At 38.2% G+C, this 21,988-nt stretch overlaps 1 protein-coding gene across 29 annotated transcripts in view; it reads right to left on the reverse strand.

The window, feature by feature from the left end:
* NRCAM (neuronal cell adhesion molecule) overlaps positions 1-21,988 on the reverse strand; it is a 327,295-nt gene that overhangs the window by 29,036 nt on the left and 276,271 nt on the right. For 8 of the 29 annotated variants that reach the window (XM_043873013.1, XM_043872996.1, XM_043873014.1 and 5 more), the window contains 11 exons: positions 21,170-21,294; positions 20,698-20,727; positions 19,063-19,164; positions 12,933-13,130; positions 12,769-12,839; positions 11,379-11,604; positions 10,882-10,997; positions 9,319-9,523; positions 5,925-6,047; positions 4,251-4,427; positions 3,220-3,255 (listed from right to left, as the gene is read on the reverse strand). In XM_043873013.1, the coding sequence (XP_043728948.1) occupies positions 3,220-3,255; positions 4,251-4,427; positions 5,925-6,047; positions 9,319-9,523; positions 10,882-10,997; positions 11,379-11,604; positions 12,769-12,839; positions 12,933-13,130; positions 19,063-19,164; positions 20,698-20,727; positions 21,170-21,294 (1,409 nt within the window). Of the gene's footprint in view, positions 1-3,219; positions 3,256-4,241; positions 4,428-5,924; positions 6,048-9,318; positions 9,524-10,881; positions 10,998-11,378; positions 11,605-12,768; positions 12,840-12,932; positions 13,131-19,062; positions 19,165-20,697; positions 20,728-21,169; positions 21,295-21,988 lie in introns of all 29 variants that reach the window. The other 21 variants (XM_043872995.1, XM_043873006.1, XM_043872991.1 and 18 more) reach the window with 6 other exon arrangements.

The raw sequence follows: 21,988 nt of genomic DNA on the forward strand, positions 1-21,988 counted from the left end.
GTCTGTATCTAGTCCCTCCTCCTACTGTACGTCATTCTCTGCAGAGACCACCAGCAGAGTTAACTAAGCTTTAACTTCCAAAACTGTATCTCCGATTCTGTCACTTCCCTGTTTCAGATGTGGATGGCTTACTTCTGCCCAAGATGGACTGCTGTGTATAACCCAAATATCCTGGTGGTTTTTAAACCCCGTGACTTTGTTTATGCCCCCTCCCAAGAATTTATACAAACCACCTTCCTAATTCATCTGCTAAAATTCCATCTGTCCTTCAAAGCCCAGTTCAACATTACTTTCCTTGGGAAGTTTTTCCTGATCCCGTTTGGCAAAATAAATGGTTCACTTCTCTAAGATCAGATAACGTTTTCAGTTCCATCTATTTTCACTCTTTTTTTTTTTTTTAATGTATTGTCTTACCTGCTAGATTATAAGCATACCAAAGGCAGAATTTGCCTTACTGTCCAACACACAGTGCCTTAAAAAGGGCTGGTGCTTTTTATGGGCCAGATAGACATGAGCTGTTGAACTGACTGAACCTTCTCTATAGTTAGGGATTTGGAGCAGGGAGGGAGGTTGCTTCTTTGTTTTTGGTTTGGTTTGGTCCAGGCCAAATAAAGTTGTGCACTTTAAATTTGCTTTTGACTCACTGGCCTTTTTTCTTGACCTGATCTATAGCTGTGGGATGGACTCTGGTATATTGATAAAGCGAGAGTCTGACCACAGAGAGGATTCGTCTTCAGTCCCTTAGTCAGAGCTCTCCTCTGCTCTGTCCTGTTTGACCATAGTCAGCTGCTAATTTGGTCAAGAACTAGGTTCAGTTCTTGACTTACCAGTTAGTTTTTCCCTATTCCTTTGCCTGAACTGGTCACCTCACCCAAATGCTCTGATGCCTGCTCCCAAGGTGAGAAAGTAGGTAATAATCCATAGATAAAGCAGAGTCTATCCATCAGCAGTGCTGGGACCATAAGTCAAATCATTATCCATGTGCTTTCAGTTCATTTCTACAGATGCCTTCACAGGTCTATTTTCCCAGAGACCCTGAAACTATTGAAAGGGACATAGAAATTGAACAAAGGCAGCCAAATGACTACAATTTCTCAAACCAGTATTGAGAGTTTTGACCAAAGACCAAAAGAAGTGACTCCTGAAGACCTCAAGAGTACAAGAGTACCTATTTCCATGCTCAAACTGAGAAGAGTGGTAAGAAACAGGGTTAGCCTAGAGTAATACACCTAACTGAATTCTCTTGGTTTCTAATTAATGATTTTGATAATCATTTTGTAATTCTATATTTGAGAGCTTTGGTTTCATGAACATCTCTTAAAATCTGTAAGAAAATTTAAAAGTGTAAATTTCAAATCTATCTCAATAAAGAAGGAAAACAGAGAAGAGAATAGAATTCATTCCTAGAATGAAAAAAGAAACATTTTAAGGAAGGAAAACCCAGGGAAACAAATTATTCTTCAGCACTTTAAAGTCTTATCATGGTTAAATATTATCACTTTATGTAACCAATGTTTAATTACTGGTATACTATTAAATGAAACAATATAGAAAAGAAGGTTAGATTTAGCTTTTTTGAAAAAATTTTAAACACCATAATCTTATCTGAGTTCCACCAGATTTCAACACTGGGGGCTTCAAAAACCTTCTGAGACTCTATTTTTGCTCATCTCTATAACAAGAAGTAATTCAAAATTCAATTTAGTAACATCAAATGGTAAAACCTGAACTATTTTAATTAAGATTTCTTTTAGTTCATCTTAATTCATTAAAATCAGCGGGTGATATTTTTTTCCACTGGCATACATATCCTTTTCCAATATGACAAGTCAGTGGAAAACGCAGACAACCCCGCCACAGCTCAATTACTCGGCTGCTGCCTCTAGGCAGAGCACAGCGACAGGCTGCTGCACACGGAAGGAGGCCAGGCTTTCTCTGGAATGGTCCCAGGAAAGGGTCGAAGGGGAGCCCAGCAGCAAATTATTGTAAGACAACCAAGGATTTTAACGGACATGTAACCATCCCCGGAAAAAAGCACACATAAAAAACAGAGGCTCCCATCCTTACACGATCTTGTGAAAATTTTGAATTTTTACGACTTTGTTCTTTGGAGTCTAAAAACACCTATAAAACATTATTAAGTTGATTGAAAATAGCTACAGTTCCTATTCCATCATTCTGAAATCTAGCTGATCTACATTTTATAATTTACCAAGACTGTGAGTATAAGATTTTTAAGAAAAGAGAAGATAAGATCGGGTCTAAGCTCCTAATATTTGAACAATTTAGGGCAAAGTGAGTATTTATTTTGGTTGACTTGTTCTTCATTCCTATTTGTACTTTTTTGGTCTGTCAAAGTCCAAGAAAATCCCTGGCCAGGGGTGTTCTCTATGGGTACAGTGCCCAGTGAGGCAGGGAGGTCTCTACCGCTCGCTAAAAAGCTGACAGATCTGACAAGAGTCAAAGATTGAAGGAATCTCTGGGTGGAAGAAATTCTACAACTCATTCAAGCACCATTCTCCCAACCAATCTTCCTCACCCAGAGATCTGTGAGCAATAAAGGAGAACAAAAGTAATTCCCTGTGATCACTGGTGCTTCCCCAGAGAGGGGAGACTTGAGTAGTTGGGTGGAGACAGAAATGGAGTAACATAGCTGAGTAGAGCATGTGGGCTGTCTAAACTTGCTCAGAGGGGACCCCACTGGGGAGACTTTCAGCCCTGGGCCAGTTGGAGTGTACAGTGAAGTCAAAATTCCAAGTGGACAGTGCAATGTGATGCCAGCAACATGTACACTGAGTTTAGGAGGATGACTAAATTGGATAGAACGGAAAGCTCAGTTGATCTGATTTCTTAACTGGCTGTTTTCATCACAGGGCTAGTATTTCTGAGCCCTTCATAGACAGCATGGTCATCATGAGGGACTGTGACAAAGCCACAGTTTGGGTCATGTCTGATCCAGCCACAATCCTTAGCATTAAAAGCCAAGAATAGGATTTGGACCTGGGATAAGTCTTGAGAAAGGGTGAATTCAATGTGTGGCTTTCTCTTTGTAAAAAAAGGCTAGACATGAATTTTAAAGTCAAGGTCTTGCAGGATCTTATCTTTCTGTTGGTGTTTCAGAGCTTATTTTATTTTCACTTTTAACCCATGCTGCACTTCCCCATGGTTAACATGGCAAATTTCACACATGTAGAAAGTCATGCAGATGAATTATTTTACCTTTGCCTGCACCTACATCAGGTGGGAGAATACCAGCTTTCATGAAGGGAAACAGAAACAGGACACTATATAGTTAGCATGTAAAGCTACATAAAAACACTTCTTAAAATGCTAAAGCATGCAAGAAGAATGGAGTGTACCACATCAGATACAGGGGAGAAAGGTATGCTGGTGTTCCCAAACTTACCAGTAATCAAATCCCCACATTACTTAAAGTGCTTTATTCATACTTGCCTATTATGTAAGACACTTAGGAGATTTCAAACCAAATTTCAATTTCTAATGCTATGGAAGATAATCAAATAAATAATCCTTAAGCAGTTCTATAATTTAGAGGCATGCAAAATCTTCTACTTTTTTTTTTTTATCATTTTCACTGAATCTAAAGTTTTTCAAAATCATTTTAAAAGTATGAAAGGAAGAATTCCTTCCTTTCCTAAATACTTTAATGGGGCTCTTTTGTTTTCTCCGTACCAGATGGCATAGCAAACTATGAAGTCCCGTGTTCAAACATAAAAGTAAATGCATTATCTAATAACTGTTTTGATTTCCTTGCCAGAAAACCTAAATCAGTATGTAGACTAGCAAAGTTTTTCTGATGAATCTAGACCACAACCAGAATTACATGTATTTATTTGTGTATAGGTCTGCATGTCTGTGTGTGCATGAATGTGTGTTACACATATATGTACGCATATGTGTGTGTATATCTACATGCAAAGTTGTAGACTGGAAAAAAACATTGTCTTGAACTGTGAATTCAAGTGTGGCAAAATGTAATTTCCTACTCTTGCCTCAACATTTTAATACATGTTTAAAAGGGACTTAAAAAACAAATAGCAAATCATTATTCCAGTATGAATTAAATCATTGTTTATATATATTTCAGAAATAGAAGTTACTAATACATGTTTGTATTAATTGGGTAACATGGATACTTCCACGGTAAGAAGGAAAGAAAAAACATAAACTTAATGATTTTTGTCTCATGATACTTCTAATTACATGGATTATATACATACCCAGCTTACCTTCATCCACAGTTGTTATTGCTTCTTCTGTTATTTGACTTCCTGATCCTGCTGCTGTTTGCGCATAGAAATAAAACTTATACCGAGTGCTGAAATTTAAATTTTTTAAAGTCCAGCGGGTCTTGTTGGCAGGAATTTTCAGATCTACCAGAGGGCCTAACTCATGTGTGCTATTAACTGTCAACAAGAACATAAACAAAATAAGGTAATAAAATAAATGAACAAACCAAACAAAAACAAACACATTGACAGAGAACAAAGCAATGGTTACCAGAAGGGAAGGTGTGTCAGGAGAAGGGGAAATGGGTAAGAGAGTCAACTGTGTGGTGATGGAAAGAAGCTGAACTTCTAGTGGTGTATACAGAAGAGTATATACAGAAGCTATAGTGTATATAAAAATTAAAACAGTATTGTACACATGAAACTTACATAATGTTGTAAGCCAATGTAACCCCCATTAAAAAAGAACAAAGTCATTCCCCATTCACTGCTGTAGGAACACTATCATAAATAAATTCATCAACCTAAAATGTTAAACCTGGATTACACTGAGTTGTGTAACCTTACGCACTCTTTGTCCGACATAATTGATAACCTTACCTAGTCCTATAAATGGGAGATTGGGCTTGACACACAGAAACTACCGTATATAAAACAGATAACTAAGAAGGACCTACTGTATAGCACAGGGGTGCTTCTCCATACCCTTATATGGCCTATGTGGGAAAAGAATCTAAAACATGAGTGGACATATGTGTATAAATATATGTATATATATAACTGAATCATTCTTAGCTGTACATCTGAAATTAACACAACACTGTAAATCAACATACTCCAATAAAGATTACAAAAAAGAGAATGATCTCAAGATTCACCCTGTGATTATAATACAAATGCATCTGTGTAAGTATGTATGTACATACATAGACAGGTATTTAATTTTGCTTTTGCAAGCCTTTTAAATATAAAAAAAAACTATGGGATTAACCATTTAAAAATTCCTATAATATGGTGCAACAAGGGGAAATATAGTCTCCACTGGCTTCTAAGCTGGGACAATTTTATATATATAGACATAGACATAGACATAGACAGATATACATAGACAGATATTTAATATATATACACAGACATTTAATTTTGCTTTTGCAAGCCTTTTAAATATAAAAAATAAACAATGGGATTAACCATTTACAAAATTCCTATAACATGGTGCAACAAGGGGAAATATAGTCTCCATTGGCTTCTAAGCTGGGAGAATTTTATAGCTGAATCTCAGTAGCATTTCTTATCTCCATTTTAGCAGATGGAGTCATGTGTTCTTAAATAACGCCTAAACATGTCTTCAGGGCCCTTGTGCCAAATGTACCCTTTTTCTTCCCATTTTCTGGTTCTATATAACACCCACATAGGTAATGACAGTACCCACCTAAACCCCATGCTCAAGGTCTGTACTATTCTACAGATCACTTAATGTTCAAAAGCATATATGTCATTTTTCTTTAAAAAGTATGATTTGAAGTTCCTTCTAGAATAACAGTTGAAAGTATATATATATATATATATTTTTTTTTTCTACAGCTATAAGGAAACAACTCATTTGTATTTTAAGATAACCATTAAGATCTTTTCCTTCTTAAGCCATCCAGTTCCTTTCTCCCCATAACTTACTTGGCTGATATTTTAAGGTATACTCTGTCAAAATGCCATTCGGGTGACTTGGTGGCTCCCATTCCAAAGTGAGAGAATCTAGTGTTGGATTAACAATCTTCAAAGAGGATGGAGCGCTGGGGACTTTAAATGAGAAGTATAGTCAACACAGAAGTTTTTGAATGTTTCAAACTGCATTAAAGTGACATATTTCACCAGATCTATACCATGCATCAAAATTTTTATAACTCATTCATGATGCAGCTGAAAATATGTTAATAGAAACCTGTTTCGCCTCACCATTTCCATCTAAAGTCATTAAAACCATTCTCTCCAAATACACAAGGACTTTGCCTTTATATGAACCCAAACTAATGTTCAAACTAATATTGTTGTTGTTTTTTTAAAGAGACAGTACTTGTTTGTTTCCTGAATGGGGTCTTAATAAAAGCAAACTAGTAACTGAGCAGAACTAGTAATCTAACCAGACCTGTGAGGAGAAGCAGCTGCATTCTGGGCCATGAAGGACTGTTTTCCCCAACAAACCAGGAGTCTGCAAACAGTCAGCACACGCTGCGTGCTGGGCTCTGGGCCTGAGCCAGCCTGTCCAGGTGCAGAGGAGCTCTCATCCCAAGAGTTGACAGATGCCCAGCATCTCATGGTGATGGACAACAGCCTGGTTGCTGGCAAACCCCTGGCTCTGGGGAAGGCCTGCAGGGAGTCAGGTTCTCAGTGGCAGAGGCTGGCAGATTATCAGAGGACACATGCCTGGTCTTCTTTTATTCCCTTTCTCATGAGGATGATGGATGATGGCAGTCCTCCTTCATGATCATTACCTTCTCTACCCAACCTATCATGCTCCCTAGACCCTCCTGTCATTAGAGCCAGAAACCAGGTAGTCAACTAGAATTTCTCCCTCTGCCTCATTTTTACCATCTCTGGAACATGAAATTCTGCCACATCCACCCTGGTAACCTCAACTGTATCCCTTCCCTCCTCACCTCTCAGCTGCTGTCCCCTTCAGGCCCTTGGTGGCCTTTGACTGAGCCTAGCAGAGTCCTGGCATATAATTCCAGGTTTCCTCATATCACTCCTTTGAGAATCTGACACCCATAAACACCCCCCTGAAAAATACATATCCCTTGTATATAACACTAGGGCGTTTCATAGAGCTCCTTAAACCTATCCATCAACCTCTTAAGAGACTACAGTTCCAGGTTAGGAGCTCCTGGTTTGAGGGCTAACATCCATAGCATTTAAGATCAGCGATCATACTGGTCCTCCCAAATTGAGCTTCCTCTCTTTTCTCACCATTCTTGGCTGCCTGACTTACAGTTCCCTGAAGGAGCCATGCTGCTTCCTACCTTTGTGTGTTGGACATACTACTTCATCTCTAGTCTGTCCTTTAATCTCCTGGCCCTCTTTCTCTGGCACCATCCCCTGAGCTATCTAAAGAACCCGTGTAAGGTCTCACCAGTGAAAGCCTCTAGTGGAAGGAGCCCTGACCTCCAAGGAGCAATGAGGTTGAGGACAAGGCATTGTAATGAGACGGGAGTTGGGACACAGTGACTCTCAGAGGCTGCTGGGCAGCTGCCAGACCATGAGCCCTTCAACCAGAAGTCAGGACAGGGTTTGTCTGTAAACTGCTTTTATTTGTATCTGGGTATATGTTTGAAAAAAAAAAACAAAATTACTAATTAAAAAAGATACATGCACCCCAATGTTCACAGCAGCATTATTTACAACTGTTCAGATATGGAAGCAACCTAAGTGCCCATCAACGGATGAACAGATGAAGAAGATATGGTACATATATACAAGGGAACACTACTCAGCTATAAAAGGAATGAAATAATGCCATTTGCAGCAACATGGAGGAACTTGGAGGGTACTATGCTAAATGAAGTAAGTCAGACAGAGAAAGACAAATACGATATGATACCACTTATATGTGGAATCTAAAAAAATACAACAAACTAGTGAATTTAATAAAAAGGAAGCAGACTCACATATACAGAGAGCAGACTAGTGGTTATCAGTTTGGAGTGGCAGGGGGAGGAGGAATACAGAGGTAGGGGAGCCAGAGGTACAAATTATTAGGCATAAAAATAAGCTTCATGAATATATTTACAACATGGGGAATATAGCCAAGATTTTATAACTATAAATGGAGTATTACCTTTAAAATTATGAACTGCTATACTGTATACCTATAACTTACATAATATTTGAATTGCAACTGTACTTCACCAGGCTCCCAGGTGACTGCGCCCAGACTTCCAGCGCCAACTCCCACATCAGCATGTTTCGTTCTTCCCTCCCCCTCCCCCTGCCATGGCCTGCATTTGGAGTGACTCTTCCCTTCTCTTCCCAACATATTCTATTAAGACCTCCAACCTTTGGGGACTTCCCTGGTGGTCCAGTGGTTAAGACTCCATGCTTCCAATGCAGGGGGCACAGGTTGACCTCTGGTTGGGGGAATTAAGATCCCACATGCTGTGTTAGCATGAACTCTGAAGCTACACTGAGAAAAAAGTAAACTACCACCTAGAGGATTCTTTTCCTTTCTAGATGTTTTTCTTAGGCAATCACATATAATTCTTATGCTTTTTGGCTAAGGTAACTGAAGGTTTAAAGAAGTTATATAACTTGCTTCGGGTCAGAAAGTTAATGATCCAGGTCAGCATCAAATTAGCAACATTCTACAAGGCACTGTAATAAGATGGCAGCATTGTACATCTCATTGTAATGAGATGCTTCCATATCTTAGCAATTGTAAATAATGCTGCTGTGAATATTGGGGTACATGTATCTTTTTTAATTACTTTTTTTTTTCAAACATATACCCAGACACAGATAAAAGCAGTTTACAGACAAAACCTGTCCTGACTTCTGGCTGAAGGGCTCATGGTGCTGGCAGCTGCCCAGCAGCCTCTGAGACTCACCTGAGTGTCCCAACTGAGTGTCCCAACTCCCATCTCATTACAATGCCTTATAGAACCTTGCATAAGTGTCTGTCAACAGATAGTGGATAAAGAAGCTGTGGTACATATATACAATGGAATACTAGTCAGCCATAAAAAGAATGGAATTTTGCCATTTGCAGCAACATGGATGGACTTGCAGGGTATTATGCTAAGTCAGACGGTGAAAGATCTTTGGCAGTATGACTAAGTGTGGAGAAAAATAATTAAGTTGAGAGAAAGGTAGTTTTGGGGAAGCCTGTGAAGCCTTATCCACAGCCTCAGGCCATAGATGAGCTGACACTTTGCCAGCTCTGAGTGTGCTGTGTTCATCTATGGGACAAATCACACTTGGCTTCCAGAATATACCTTACTTTGGGGCCCTTCTGTTATCCAAAGCCTCTCAAGATGTGCCATACTCTCCTAGGATCTCAGAAATACATCCAGCCTACCTCCTTCCGGAGTATTGAAGACCTTGTCAGCGCTGGCTGGGCCCTCCCCTTTCCCATTGACCACACGGACATTCAGTGAGTAGTGGCTGAAGGGCTCCAGTCCAGGCAACATGCCGTGAGTCTTGCTGCCCTGGAAAGTAAGGATCTTCTTTTCAAGATGGCGCCTGTTTCTTGTCAATGAACTCTGTGCCTTCCAGTAGTAAATCTGGAACAGCAAGAGGAAAAGTCAGGGATGGACAAGGGATCAACAGAATCTTCATGATCACAAAATTAAAGCTTTATGTTTTTTCCCCAGAAAGTTCCCTGGGTACATTTTAGACTAGTGAAACAATGGACAAATATTGATTTTGAGGCAAGTGAGTAGGACCCCACAGGTAGTGAGAGAAATTAAATTAAGAATATTTGATGAAGCTGGACTATACTATTTTGTTAGAGGAGTCTAAGTGAAATAAACTAAAGAAATGAAACAGCATGAGACCCATAGAGAAGGATTTAAGTGTCCTTTACTTATATAAAATATTCTAAAAGTAAAAATCATTGTTGTTGTTTAGTTGCTAAGTCGTGTCTGACTCTTTTACAACCCCGTGAAAAAAATTAACGATTACTGCCCAATATTTACAAACTTTTCCAGACTTAATACAACTTCAAGTACAATATATCATTTAGTTTAATCCTAAAACCCAAAGCGAAGGTGTCACAACTTTTATTATGACTATTCCTATAGTACAGATGAGCCCCTGGGCTATCAAGAGGCAAGAAGACCCTCTACGAAGTCTATGGCTTTCTCACTAAACCAAACTCATGGCTTAATTAAAAGTATTTATTTTTTGGCACTAAATTGCAGACACAGATTTTTAAGAGATAAAGTATCAATTAACTTTGGATAAAAATGCAGAATTGCTATTTATTAAGTCCTCTTAAATTCTCTTAGAGTTTAAAAGCACTTTCAAAAGAAATCAACATACCTACAGAATCTGGCCAAATTGAACATGATGCAGTGCAAAAACTGGCCTCTAGACGTCAGGGTTTAACAAATCAAAGCAGTGACTTCTTGGTCTCTAGGAAAGTTCTTTGACCACCCGTCAATCAAAAATATGAATCAGTCTTTCTATGCTTCCCAAGAACAAAGAAAATTGACGTTTCTAAGAATGACCTAGTTGGGACTACATGATCTTGAACTAAAATCTAAATTATTAACAACAAAAGTCTACATTGTTCTCAGAACAATTTTGTTTGTTCAACACATGCAGTCACTATTGCTTTAAAGCTAGGTGCATTTCATTACACTGTAATTTTCTGAACATTAGTTTTTCCCATTTCATGCATTTGTTAACTGTTGAGTTGGCAGACTGTTAGATTATAAGTGGGGTAAGTGGAGAAAGTACTTTTCTCTCACTTTGTGAACAGTGAGATTTTGATCTGACTCTAGCTGGGATGCTGCAGAGGTGGCTTGCCAGATGAACTCTCAAGGCTTCCTCCAGCCAAGAAAACTGAATCTGGCATTGCCTTTCACTTAGATGGGCAGGTTCTAAGAAAAAAACAAGAAAAGTGTCTTTCACTTGCCCGATAGCCCTGCAGGTGTCCTCGGATACTTTTCAGAGGTACAGGGTCCCAATGCACCTCAGCTAAGGTACTGTTTACCACGTTGACACGCACATTCCCGGGAGCCACCATTGGGACTGGGGAAGATGAGAAAGGGGGTAAGAAGTATCAATGTCATTTTGAATTTCATGCAAAAATGTCACTGTCTCATAATTTTGACTTGACACATGCCCCAATCCTATTCCATGAATTATCAAGCAGGAGAGTAATTTTTCGTTTTTGATATCTGTTCATTTGACTTTGTGAGAATAACATATCTTTTTTAAAAGTAATAACTTTTAACATTCTGAACCTATTTTCTACATAAGTAGGCTGTTTAAATGCAGAAGTGTTGAGCAAAATAATTGCTGCCTCCCTCCTTCCCAATCTAAATACCTCTGGACATGGCCTTGACTTGCACCTTGGTAATCTGTTTTGCTGGGGGAAAAAATATACACAAAATAGCATCAGATACTTACGGTCTTCTCCAGAATGTCCCATGACCACAGCTGGCTCTGGGGCAAACCCTGCATCATTCAGGGCCTGAACTTTGATCAGGTATGGAACAAACGTTGGGGTGCCCGAGACAATGTATTTGGATACATTTGCCACAACCACAGACGTCCATTCATCATCGCCATCCTTCTGGCGCCAGCTAACTTTGTACTGAAGGCCTGGCCCATTAGATTCAAAACCATTCAAGGGCTACAAGAAAAGCCAGATAATCAGAGCTTATAAAACAGATTGACTGCATCATCTTACACTGGAATGGCAAGTTCAAATCCCAGACTTAAGGACAGTGAGCACTGAGATGATAAAATATAAGCTATGAACAATTTCATCCAGGAAACCTTTTGTCTTTTTTTCACATGTGATGAGATTCATAGCTTGTTTGGGATCAACACTTCAAAGGTAGTTCATTTCTTTTTTTTTTTTTTTTTTAGGTAGTTCATTTCTATCCTGAAGTAGTAAAAATCACCCCAGCCTCTCAAATTCCGGCTTCACAGTTATGGGTGGGTGACATAAAACTTTTCAGTTATATAATTTCCTTTCTGTATTTCTGCTTGTGTGACAGTACATCAGTCTTTATCTTACTTGGAGACTGAAACTTGTGAACTATTTCTTTATTAAAAAAAAAAGGTACTGGCTTATTCTGTCCTGTTTCTCCATGCATGTATACAAGTACACACAGATGTGTATGCATCTAGGTATGGCTGTACGGGTCTATCTAAAGTAAGTTTTATAAAACCACAAGTAAATATGTATTAATTTTTCAAGTCCAGAAAATACAGGCCAAAAAGAAAACGGTAGAAGTTGACTACGGGTACGTGTTTTCTAGATGGTTCTTTATGATGATGATAATTCTAGTCAGCATTTATTGAGCATGTATATGTGTTAGGCACTGTCCTACATGCTTTCTATGCATTAACTCCTTTAATCTTATGAGGTTGGTTCGTTGCTATTCCCATCACACAGATACATGAAGGAGATGTTAAGTGTCACCAGTAAGTGGCAAAGCTGGGATTTACACACGTTCATTTTGGCTTCAAGGATCAAGCTTTTAACTACTACACAAGAAAGGAAGAAAGAAAGAAAAGAAAGAAAGAGTCCCCAAAATGGGTGAAAGGGGATTTTTAATATGGATATTATTTAAAAATAATAATATTTTTATTATTTTGGATGGGGGAGGGGGAGGAGGCTCATGAGACAGGGGATATATGTATAACTATGGCTGATTCGAGTTGTTATATGACAGAAACCAACACAACATTGTAAAGAAATTTTCCTCCAATTACAAAATAAATAAAAAAACTTATCTTTCCACTCTAAATATACCGAGGAAAGTTGAAGATTTCAGACATAGCTCACCTTCCATGTAATCACCAAATTATCTGGCTCTGATCCCAGCCCTTCCACAGCTGTGGGATTTTTATCAGGTTCTAGAAGTCAAGCAGCCACACACTCGTAAGCTTTGATCTTTTGCAAACAGTGGAAAACTTTTTTTATTTCATATCACAGAGGTCCTGCTTTACCTGCAGCTTTAGTCAAATACTGCTCAGATGCCTCGCTGGGCAAGCTCCGCCCCAGGTTGTTTTCCGCCATCACTCGGAAGGAATAGTTGACATAGGGCGACAGCTTCAGCTGGGCTGTGGTCTGTGTTCCAGGAACTTCAGTTTGGTGGTGCCACAGGCCTGGCTCATGCATTGCATCTTCATATTCAATGATGAATTCTGGCCATACCACATACATGCAACAAACCCAAGACATGAACTCATTCACCCAACGGTAGGTTACTAGGATAATGAACAGGATAATCTAACAAGAGCAGCCAAACATGAGTTATCTCACTTTCAAGAAAAAATCATTAGGATATTTTGACTTCAGAGTCCTATTATTGTCCTCAACACTTAAGCACATCCAATAATGTTTGGTATTCTTTCTTTAGCATGTTGAATTAAAATTATTTAGAAGTGACCCACATATTTTTAGGTATTATTGTCCTCAACACTTAAGCACATCCAATAATGTTTGGTATTCTTTCTTTAGCATGTTGAATTAAAATTATTTAGAAGTGACCCACATATTTTTAGGAAAGCATAAACAATGAAAAAAATGACTGATTTTTTTTTTTCCCCACAACAGGAGAAGTTAAATTAAATATAAGAAGGTACCATTTCCTACTACATAGGCTGGCAGCAATCAAGCATTTAACATACTTTGTGGACTTGGACATAGGGAAATGAACATTCTTATGCTTTGTGGGAAGCATGAATTGGTACAACTTCAATGGAGCACAATTTAGAACATCTAACAATATTTAACACAGATACCCTTTGATTGAGAAACTGTGCTTCCAGCAATTTATTTTGAATAAATGTGCTTATGCATATGTTCAAAGATATATGAAAAGGAATCCACATGGCAGCATTGTTTGCAAGTGAAACAACCTAATTTCAAACAAACTAAATGTTCATCAATAGAACACTGATTAAATAAATTATGATGCATCCACACAATGGAATATTCTGCAGCTGTAAAAAATGAATAGGGCTGCTCCACATGTACTGAAACAGAATGATTTCTAAAATATATTGTTAAGTGAAACCAAGAAGGGTTTAGAACATGATCCAGTGTGTGCTGGATACTACAGCTGTATAAACATAGAAAGATTTACTATGATGTACACAGATACACATGTGCTTGAATGTACATGTGTTACTTCTCAGAGGACACAAACTATAATACTGGTGTCCCTGGAGAAACTGAGAATCAGGGGTCGGAGGAAGACTTACTGTTTAATGGATACCTTCTCTCTGTCTCTATGAAAATTTTGTGGTATGTGTCCTTGTAAAAACAGGTATTTATTAGAAAAGATGAATGTACCACAGTGCAGCACTATTTACAATAGTTAGTGCAGTACTATTTACAATAGCCAAAATATAGAAGCAATCTAGATGTCCACTGACAGATGAATGCATAAAGAAGATATAGTATATAAATACAATGGAATATTATGCAGCCATAAAAAGAATGACATAATGCCACACGTGGCAACATGGATGGACCTAGACATTACAATATTAAGTGAAGTAACCCAGGCAGAGAAAGACAAATGACATACAATATTGCTTATATGTTTAATCCAAAAGAAAATGAAGCAAATGAACTTATATACAAAACAGAAATAGACCCATTGACATAAAAATCAAACATGGTCATCAAAGGAGAAATGTAGGGGGAGGGATAAATGAGGAGTTTGAGATTGATATCAACACAGTACTCTATATAAAAGAGATAACCAACAAAGATGTATGGTACAGCACAGGAAACTATACTCAATATTTTGTAATAACCTAGAATGTGAAAAAATAGGTATAAGTGAATCACTCTGCTGTACACATGAAATGAACAACATTGTAAATCAAGTAAACTTCAATTAAAAAATACATGGAAAAAAGGGTACTTAGATATTCATTAATTACCTACTACTTGCCATGTACCATGATACGAATTATAGATACAGAAATGAACTGGAAATATGTGTTGCACTGCTCATAAGCTCATCACTTAGAGTTCTCCTTCTAATCTACATTAATTTGCTGGTGATCTCCAGTTTCATAAACCAATGACCTTCATATTTATATTTTTAGCCTCTATCTCTCCCCTGAACTGCAGTTTTGGATACTTAATCACCTACTCAAGAATTCCACTTGTTTGTTGAGTATGGCATCTCAAATTGGATGTGACCAAGACTGATCCCAATCTCCAGCCCAACTGGTAGTGACAACTCAGGTCAGAATCTTTTGAAGTCCTTTTTGATTCCTCTCTTTCTCTCAAATGCTCAACAGTCCTGTTGGCTGTATTTTTTAAATATATGCAAAATTTCAGCTTACCATTTCTCAGCTTCTCCATCCCCATGAGCTAATACAAGACGTGAAGATTTCTTGCGTGAATTACTGCATAACCTCCTAACTCACAAGTTCCCAAACTTCTCAGTCATGCTGGGCTTAGTGTCCCAGTACTTTTTTTCATGGCTCCTTTAGGTCAAAAGAAATACCTAACATTTCCAAGTAGTAAGGAGTTAGGTCCATATAAACTAGTAAGTGTTTATGTCTTAACATAAAATGAACAGGAAACCACATAACTTCTCCCACCTTGTCACCAAAGTAGATACCACCTTCCTCCTTTCCTGTTTCACACTGATTTTCACACAGTACTTGCTTTTTATCACAGCAAAGGCTTTGCAGAGGTATGACATTGTCACAATGTGACTTGGCACTATTAAAACTCAAACTGTGAACTACCTCCAGCTAGTATTTCATGGGGTATCTGACAGATGTCACTGTATTTTTTTAAAAAAACAAAATTTAAAAATCACAAACTTAACATCTGGAGGCACGCCTGTGAGTTTGCTGAGGTTCTGCATGGTATTTCAATGTATGGTTTGAGAACCATGGTCCTGCCGGGTCTCGCCACCCTGCTACCCTCTTGTTTCTCCATAGACTATTGTCAGCAGAATAGCCAGTGTGATCCACTCTTGTTTAGTCACAAAGTCATGCCTGACTCTTTTTCAATCCCATGGTCTATAGCCTGCCAGGCTCCTCTGTCCATGGGATTTCCCAGGTAAGAACACCGGAGTGGATTGCCATTTCCTTCTCCAAGTGGATCTTCCCAACCCAGGGACTGATCCTGTTTCTCCTGCATCGCAGGGGATTCTTTACTGCTGAGCCATTGGGGAATCCCATTGTGATCCATTCCTCTATTTAAGTCCCTCCAATTCCCTCCCAACCCCTACAATGGAATACACGGCCCTACACATGCACATCCCACTCTACCCACCAACTCTCTGTCCCTTTGACCTTCTCTCCTACTTCACTCCCTCTTGTTCATTTCACTCCAGCTACGGTGGCTTCTGAGCAGACATGCTCCTGTCTCAGGGTCTTTGCTCTTTCTCTTGCTCTCCCTGGGAAATTCTTCCTCCAGATAACTACATAGTGGGTTCAGTACCTCCCTCTTCATGTCTTAATTGACATACACAAATGTTACCTTCTTTTTTAAAAATTGATTATTTTGTAATTGAAGCATAGTTGATCTACAATATTGTGCTAGTTTCAGATATATAGCAAAGTGATTTGGTAATACATATATAGATGAATGTAACTATAATCATTTCCCATTCTTTTCCATTATAGTTTATTACAATATATTGAATATAGTTCCCTGTGCTAAACAGTAAATCCTTGTTTATCTATTTCATATACAGTAGTGTAAACCTGTTAATCCAAAATTCCTAATTTATTCGTCCTGACTTTCCCTTTGGTAACCATAAATTTGTTTTCTATGTCTATGAGTCTGCTTCTGTTTTGTAGATATGTTCATTTGTACCACTTTTTAGATTCATATATAGATGATATCATGTAATATTTGTCTTCTCTGTCTTACTTCACTTAGTATAATAATTTTAGGCTCATCCATGTTGCTGCAAATGACATTACTTCATTTTTTATGGCTGAGCAGTATTCCATTTTCTTCACTCATTCACGTGTAGATGGACACTTAAGTTACTTCTATGTCTTGGCAGATTATTGTAAACAGTGCTGCAATGAATACTGGGGTACATGTGTCTTTTGAATTAGGGCTTTCATCTTTTCTGGATATGTGCACAGGGATGGGATTGCTGGATCACATGGTAACTCTATTTTCAGTTTTTTTTTCAAGGAAACGCCATACTGTTTCCAGAGAAATATTACCTTATTAATGTAGCTTTTCCTAACCACCTTGTTTGTAATTATATTCCTTACCCCTGTATTCTTTAATCTCCTTCTCCTGCTTTGTTCTTTGTGTGGTGTAAACATGGACACACACACACAGCCATGTGTATATATATATGCTTATATTTGACTCCTCTAGAAAGCAGATGCAGAGACAGAACTAAATGTGTACAGTGTCAATTTATACATGTATATGGAGGGTTAGGGTTAGCATCAGGGTTAGGGTTAGGTAAGTAAAGTGACTTTTCAAACCCGCAACTGGTAACAGAGCTCAGTGCAGACATCTGAGGTATCTTTCTTTCCATTAGCCCTTGCTATAAAGTGACACATTCACCAGTGTTAACTCCTCACCTTGATGACATCAGCCTAGAGAATAAAATCAGCTGAGGGACCATGCCATAAGGATACTGGAAGAGCTTAGTAAAATTAGACTATGGATAAGCTTAGAGGTTTTAAAATCAGATACTTAAGAGAGCAGACACAAGTCTATAATATGTTTATGCTGCATGAAGACTAAATTGCTTTCCAGTGACTAAGATAATTCTGAAATGATGTGCATGTTGATTTATTATACCTGCTGTAAAGCAGAATAGTTCCAATGAAATTAAGTAAAATCCTCTCCTCTGTCTTCTGTTCTTTAGTGATGCTCCTTTCTCAATGGATTTTCAGTCCTTGATCAGAACACTCACTTCATTCATGCCAAGTTTTCCTGTTCATCCAGTATATTAGCCAGACTTAGCTGGTGAGGATGCTTACAGACTTTTTATTGCCCAGGTTAAAATGACCCCATCAGATTTCAAGGCATTTCTACTCTTCGTTCATTCATTCATTCAACAAATATCTATCGAGTACCTATTATGTATCACACATTCTTCTGAAACAAGTTAGTCAAAAATCTCTGCCCATATGGAGTGTATATTTTAGTTGAGGACACAAATAAGATAAAAAAACTTATTACTGTATTATTGTGTACAGTGTCTATATATATATGTATACATGTATATGTACACACACATATACACGCACTACTCAGATCTCTTTCGAGAGAGAACCCACTACCAGGAATGTCAACAGCAGGCTCTACCAGCTGCGGCATTCCCGTGAGGCCACTCTCTACCTGAGCTAGCCCAGCGACTGAGCGCAGTGAGGGCCCTAGACTCAGCCCCACGCTCTGCGGAACGTCCCCCTGCGGTCCCTGCTGACCTGGCGGAGACGATCTGTGCTGGAGTCTGAGAATTCGCCCACACGCTCCTCCTTCCTCTCTCCTTTCACAGACATCAGACCTGCATTACAATCTGAAGATCTTTCCTGCCTACTCCTGCTTTCTCTCCCTTTTATCTTCCATGGGCTCTTTCCCAAATAATCTCTCTAGGCTGATGTCATCAAAGTGAGGAGTTTGAGGAGTTAACACTGGTGAATGTGTCACTTTATAGTAAGGGTTAATGGAAAGAAAGACACCTCAGATGTCTACACTGAGTTCTGTTACCAGCTGAGAGTTTGAAAAGTCACTTTACTTACCAAGTCTCAATTTTCTAAGATTTGGACTGGTCTTTCTGTTATTTTCTCCCATATTAATGGGCAAAATATCTTGCAATATGTCTTCCTACTTTGGTAGAAATTGAGGGTGATTCTTATGGATCTTTAACACAAAAGGACAGGTCTATTCACTTAATTAATATCTTTATCCATCAGTGTCCCAAACCAGAAACTGTAATCAAGAATGACTCCAGCTCAGAGAAGAGGTGAGCCATAAATAAATGTTTTGGTTCCATGAGAAATGAAGCAGAGCATGCCAGGAAATATCTCTGTGGGAAATTTCAATTGCATGTGACAGAATGCTTTGAAAATAATCATAAAGTTTACCAGTGAAAACGCAAATGATATCACATACTTGTAATAGGACTATTGTTGTCATCGCCTGGGGTCCATGACAGCTGAACACTCCTGTCGAGTTGATCTGTCATTTCTAAATCAAAGGGAGGATTTGGGACATCTGTAGATCAAACACATACATCACAGTTAACCATCTGACCTTGAGGTTCTCCATGACTTGTGCTACTACTCACAGAGGGGACTCTTAAAGACACAGAGCACGTAACGGCCAATGAGCATGCAACCGAAGGAAATGAAAACAGCTGAGGCTGCTGGGAACACACACACACGTCCAGGAGAACCGCTCCATGAGCTCTGCTTGTATCTTTTTCAAGTGAAACTAAGCCCCTTGTCACCAAAGCCAGTGGAATGGACAAGTATGGTTCTCCAGCACTCTCAGTGTGCGTCTTTTCATAAACATAGATGAGCACAAACAGAAACAATAATATGGAAGCTGAATTTCTAACAAATGGGAAACAGAGAATGGCAAACGCTGAAAAACAAAATACAGGTAAATGCATGTACTGTTAAAAGAAGCTGCAAATATTCTTTCTGAAACATGCTAAGCTACAGATTTGGGGGCACCTGAAGAATATTCATATTTTTAAGGGAATTATAAAATGGATGCTATGCAGCTAGCCCTCAGCATGCATACCTTCTGTGGATGCTCAGGACTAGTCAGGCATGTGGGGAGGTGTGTTTGTTCTCAGAGGACACCAGGGTATAGACACCTGTCAGGATGAAGGTGTCCCAGAAGCACGTCTCCCTTTTCTAATGGTGCATTTGAAATCCAGAGAGTTAATGTTCCGCTTGGGTCTTTTCCTGACCTTGCTCTTGGCAGTAACTCTGGCTCTTGGACAAACCAGAAGCCATATAAAAATGTAAGCACTTCTTTGATACTAGTAAAGAAGCAGTAAATGTCTATAAAGGACAGGTATTCTATAGTATAATTCATGGTATCTGTAAAATCCAGCTGAGTTTTTGCCACAAAATTAATTTTTGTATTCAACACTGAAAAAAAGATGAGGGTTCTTTAATCAAGAAGATTTCAGGAAAAAAATTCAGATTTATTTTTCCAACTCAGAAAAATCAACATGATATGGAAGTGTCCTCTTTTTTGTCTATCTTTAGTGATTTATCTTCTGTGAACACAGTGTGAATTGGTGGCTTTCTCTGACACAAAGGTCAAATGTTCTAGACATCCATTGTTTTCCTATGTAAATTTCTTGAAAAGGGAACCCCCAAACAACATTTAGCTTTCCAGAACAACTTTTAATAGACTGAAGATCTAATTTGTGGAATGATATATGAAATTGCTTTTCCTGTCTGTAAAATGTGGACAATAGCTTTTGAAAAGCACTATGCTACTTTACAAAGAAATGATATCAAACAGGGACTTTCATTAAATTCAATGACTTTGTAATAACACATGAAATACTTGGAATTGAGTGGCAATATATGCAGTGAGAAGTTCCAGGGTTATAATGAAAAAATGATTCACAGCAGGAAATGGACAACACAGTTGAACATCTGACAGAGCCCCTTTCCTTAAAGAAACACAATGACGTGATGGAGATAAGAAAGTAAAGGAATTTTTCTGCATGTGTGAAATTGTTCAAAAGATAACAGAGAAAAAGGACTCATATTAGTTTACCGTAAATGGGAGCTGGAGTTGGAGTAGGAGCTAGAAAGGACAGTAATATAAATGATTTTAATCAAAATTAGTAATGGAAAGATATAGCACAAAAAGACAAGGACTGAGCATGATTAAGATTATAAAACTGAGCCTTATGTTTAGCTGCGAGGCATGGCATTGATAAACATACAGTGACAATTTGGGGGTAAAACCTCTTCAATTTTAAATAAAAGTAGATTAACTGCTCTGTCTTATAAAAATATCACTAATATGCATAACCACCATTTTAATTCCAGTTAATGCCAGCTGCTACAGGGTACATTTATACTGGAATTATTTCCTCAAAGGAATCTTTCAAAAAAAATGTGGGTATTTAACTCACCTATAAAATGGTAAAACTGTAACAGGAAGAAAATAGTTACAACTGACAATTTTTCCTTTCAGCCTAAAACAGGGTAGCCGGTTGTAGTATATGTGTTTTAGTTCTTACCGACAACGCTAAGCACAGCACTGGCTGAAACGTTGTCCAGAGTTGTGTTGGCCACACACGTGTAGGTCCCACCATCATCATCGCTGACATCAGCGACCACCAAATGGTCCTTGTCAACAGTGAACCTGCAATTATCACACATTCAGAGCGGCTGAACGGGACACCCAACCACACCCCATAACCATCTTACTGGCATGAGAACAACGGTGAATTTGATAGAAGGGAAAGATGATAAAGATTAGCAGCACATCAGAGCTGAAATCCTGAACAATACATGTCACTTTGATAATGATTATAGTTGGAAAATACTTTGAACGAATGAGAAGCTTGTTTTGAAATGATGGCAAGTCCTCTGGTCCTGTGGCTTTCAACCATGACTCTGGAGTTTTAGGCACTTCCTCAAGACCAGGGGCTGAGGTAGGGGCAGTTCCAGTTACCCTGACTAAAGGGCTTTCCTATGGCTTCTGAGACTACCACTCATCCAGCTCAATTTTTAACAGGGTATATTTTAAGTAATTTATAATTATTGTTGTTTACTTTTCATTGAAGTATATATAGTTATAGTATATATATATATATATATATAGTTACAATGTTTCATGTATACAGCAAAGTGATTCAGTCATATATATACATATACTTAAATATATATAAATGAATAATAATATAAATAATAAGAGTATATATATATATACACACATATATATATGTACATATTCTCTTTTTCAGATGCTTTTCCATTATAGGTTATTACAAGATGTTGAATATAATTCCCTGTACTATACAGTAGGTTCTTGCTGTTCATCTATTTTACATATA

Source organism: Cervus elaphus, chromosome 18 (assembly GCF_910594005.1).
Source record: "Cervus elaphus chromosome 18, mCerEla1.1, whole genome shotgun sequence".
NCBI classification, from domain to species: domain Eukaryota; kingdom Metazoa; phylum Chordata; class Mammalia; order Artiodactyla; family Cervidae; genus Cervus; species Cervus elaphus.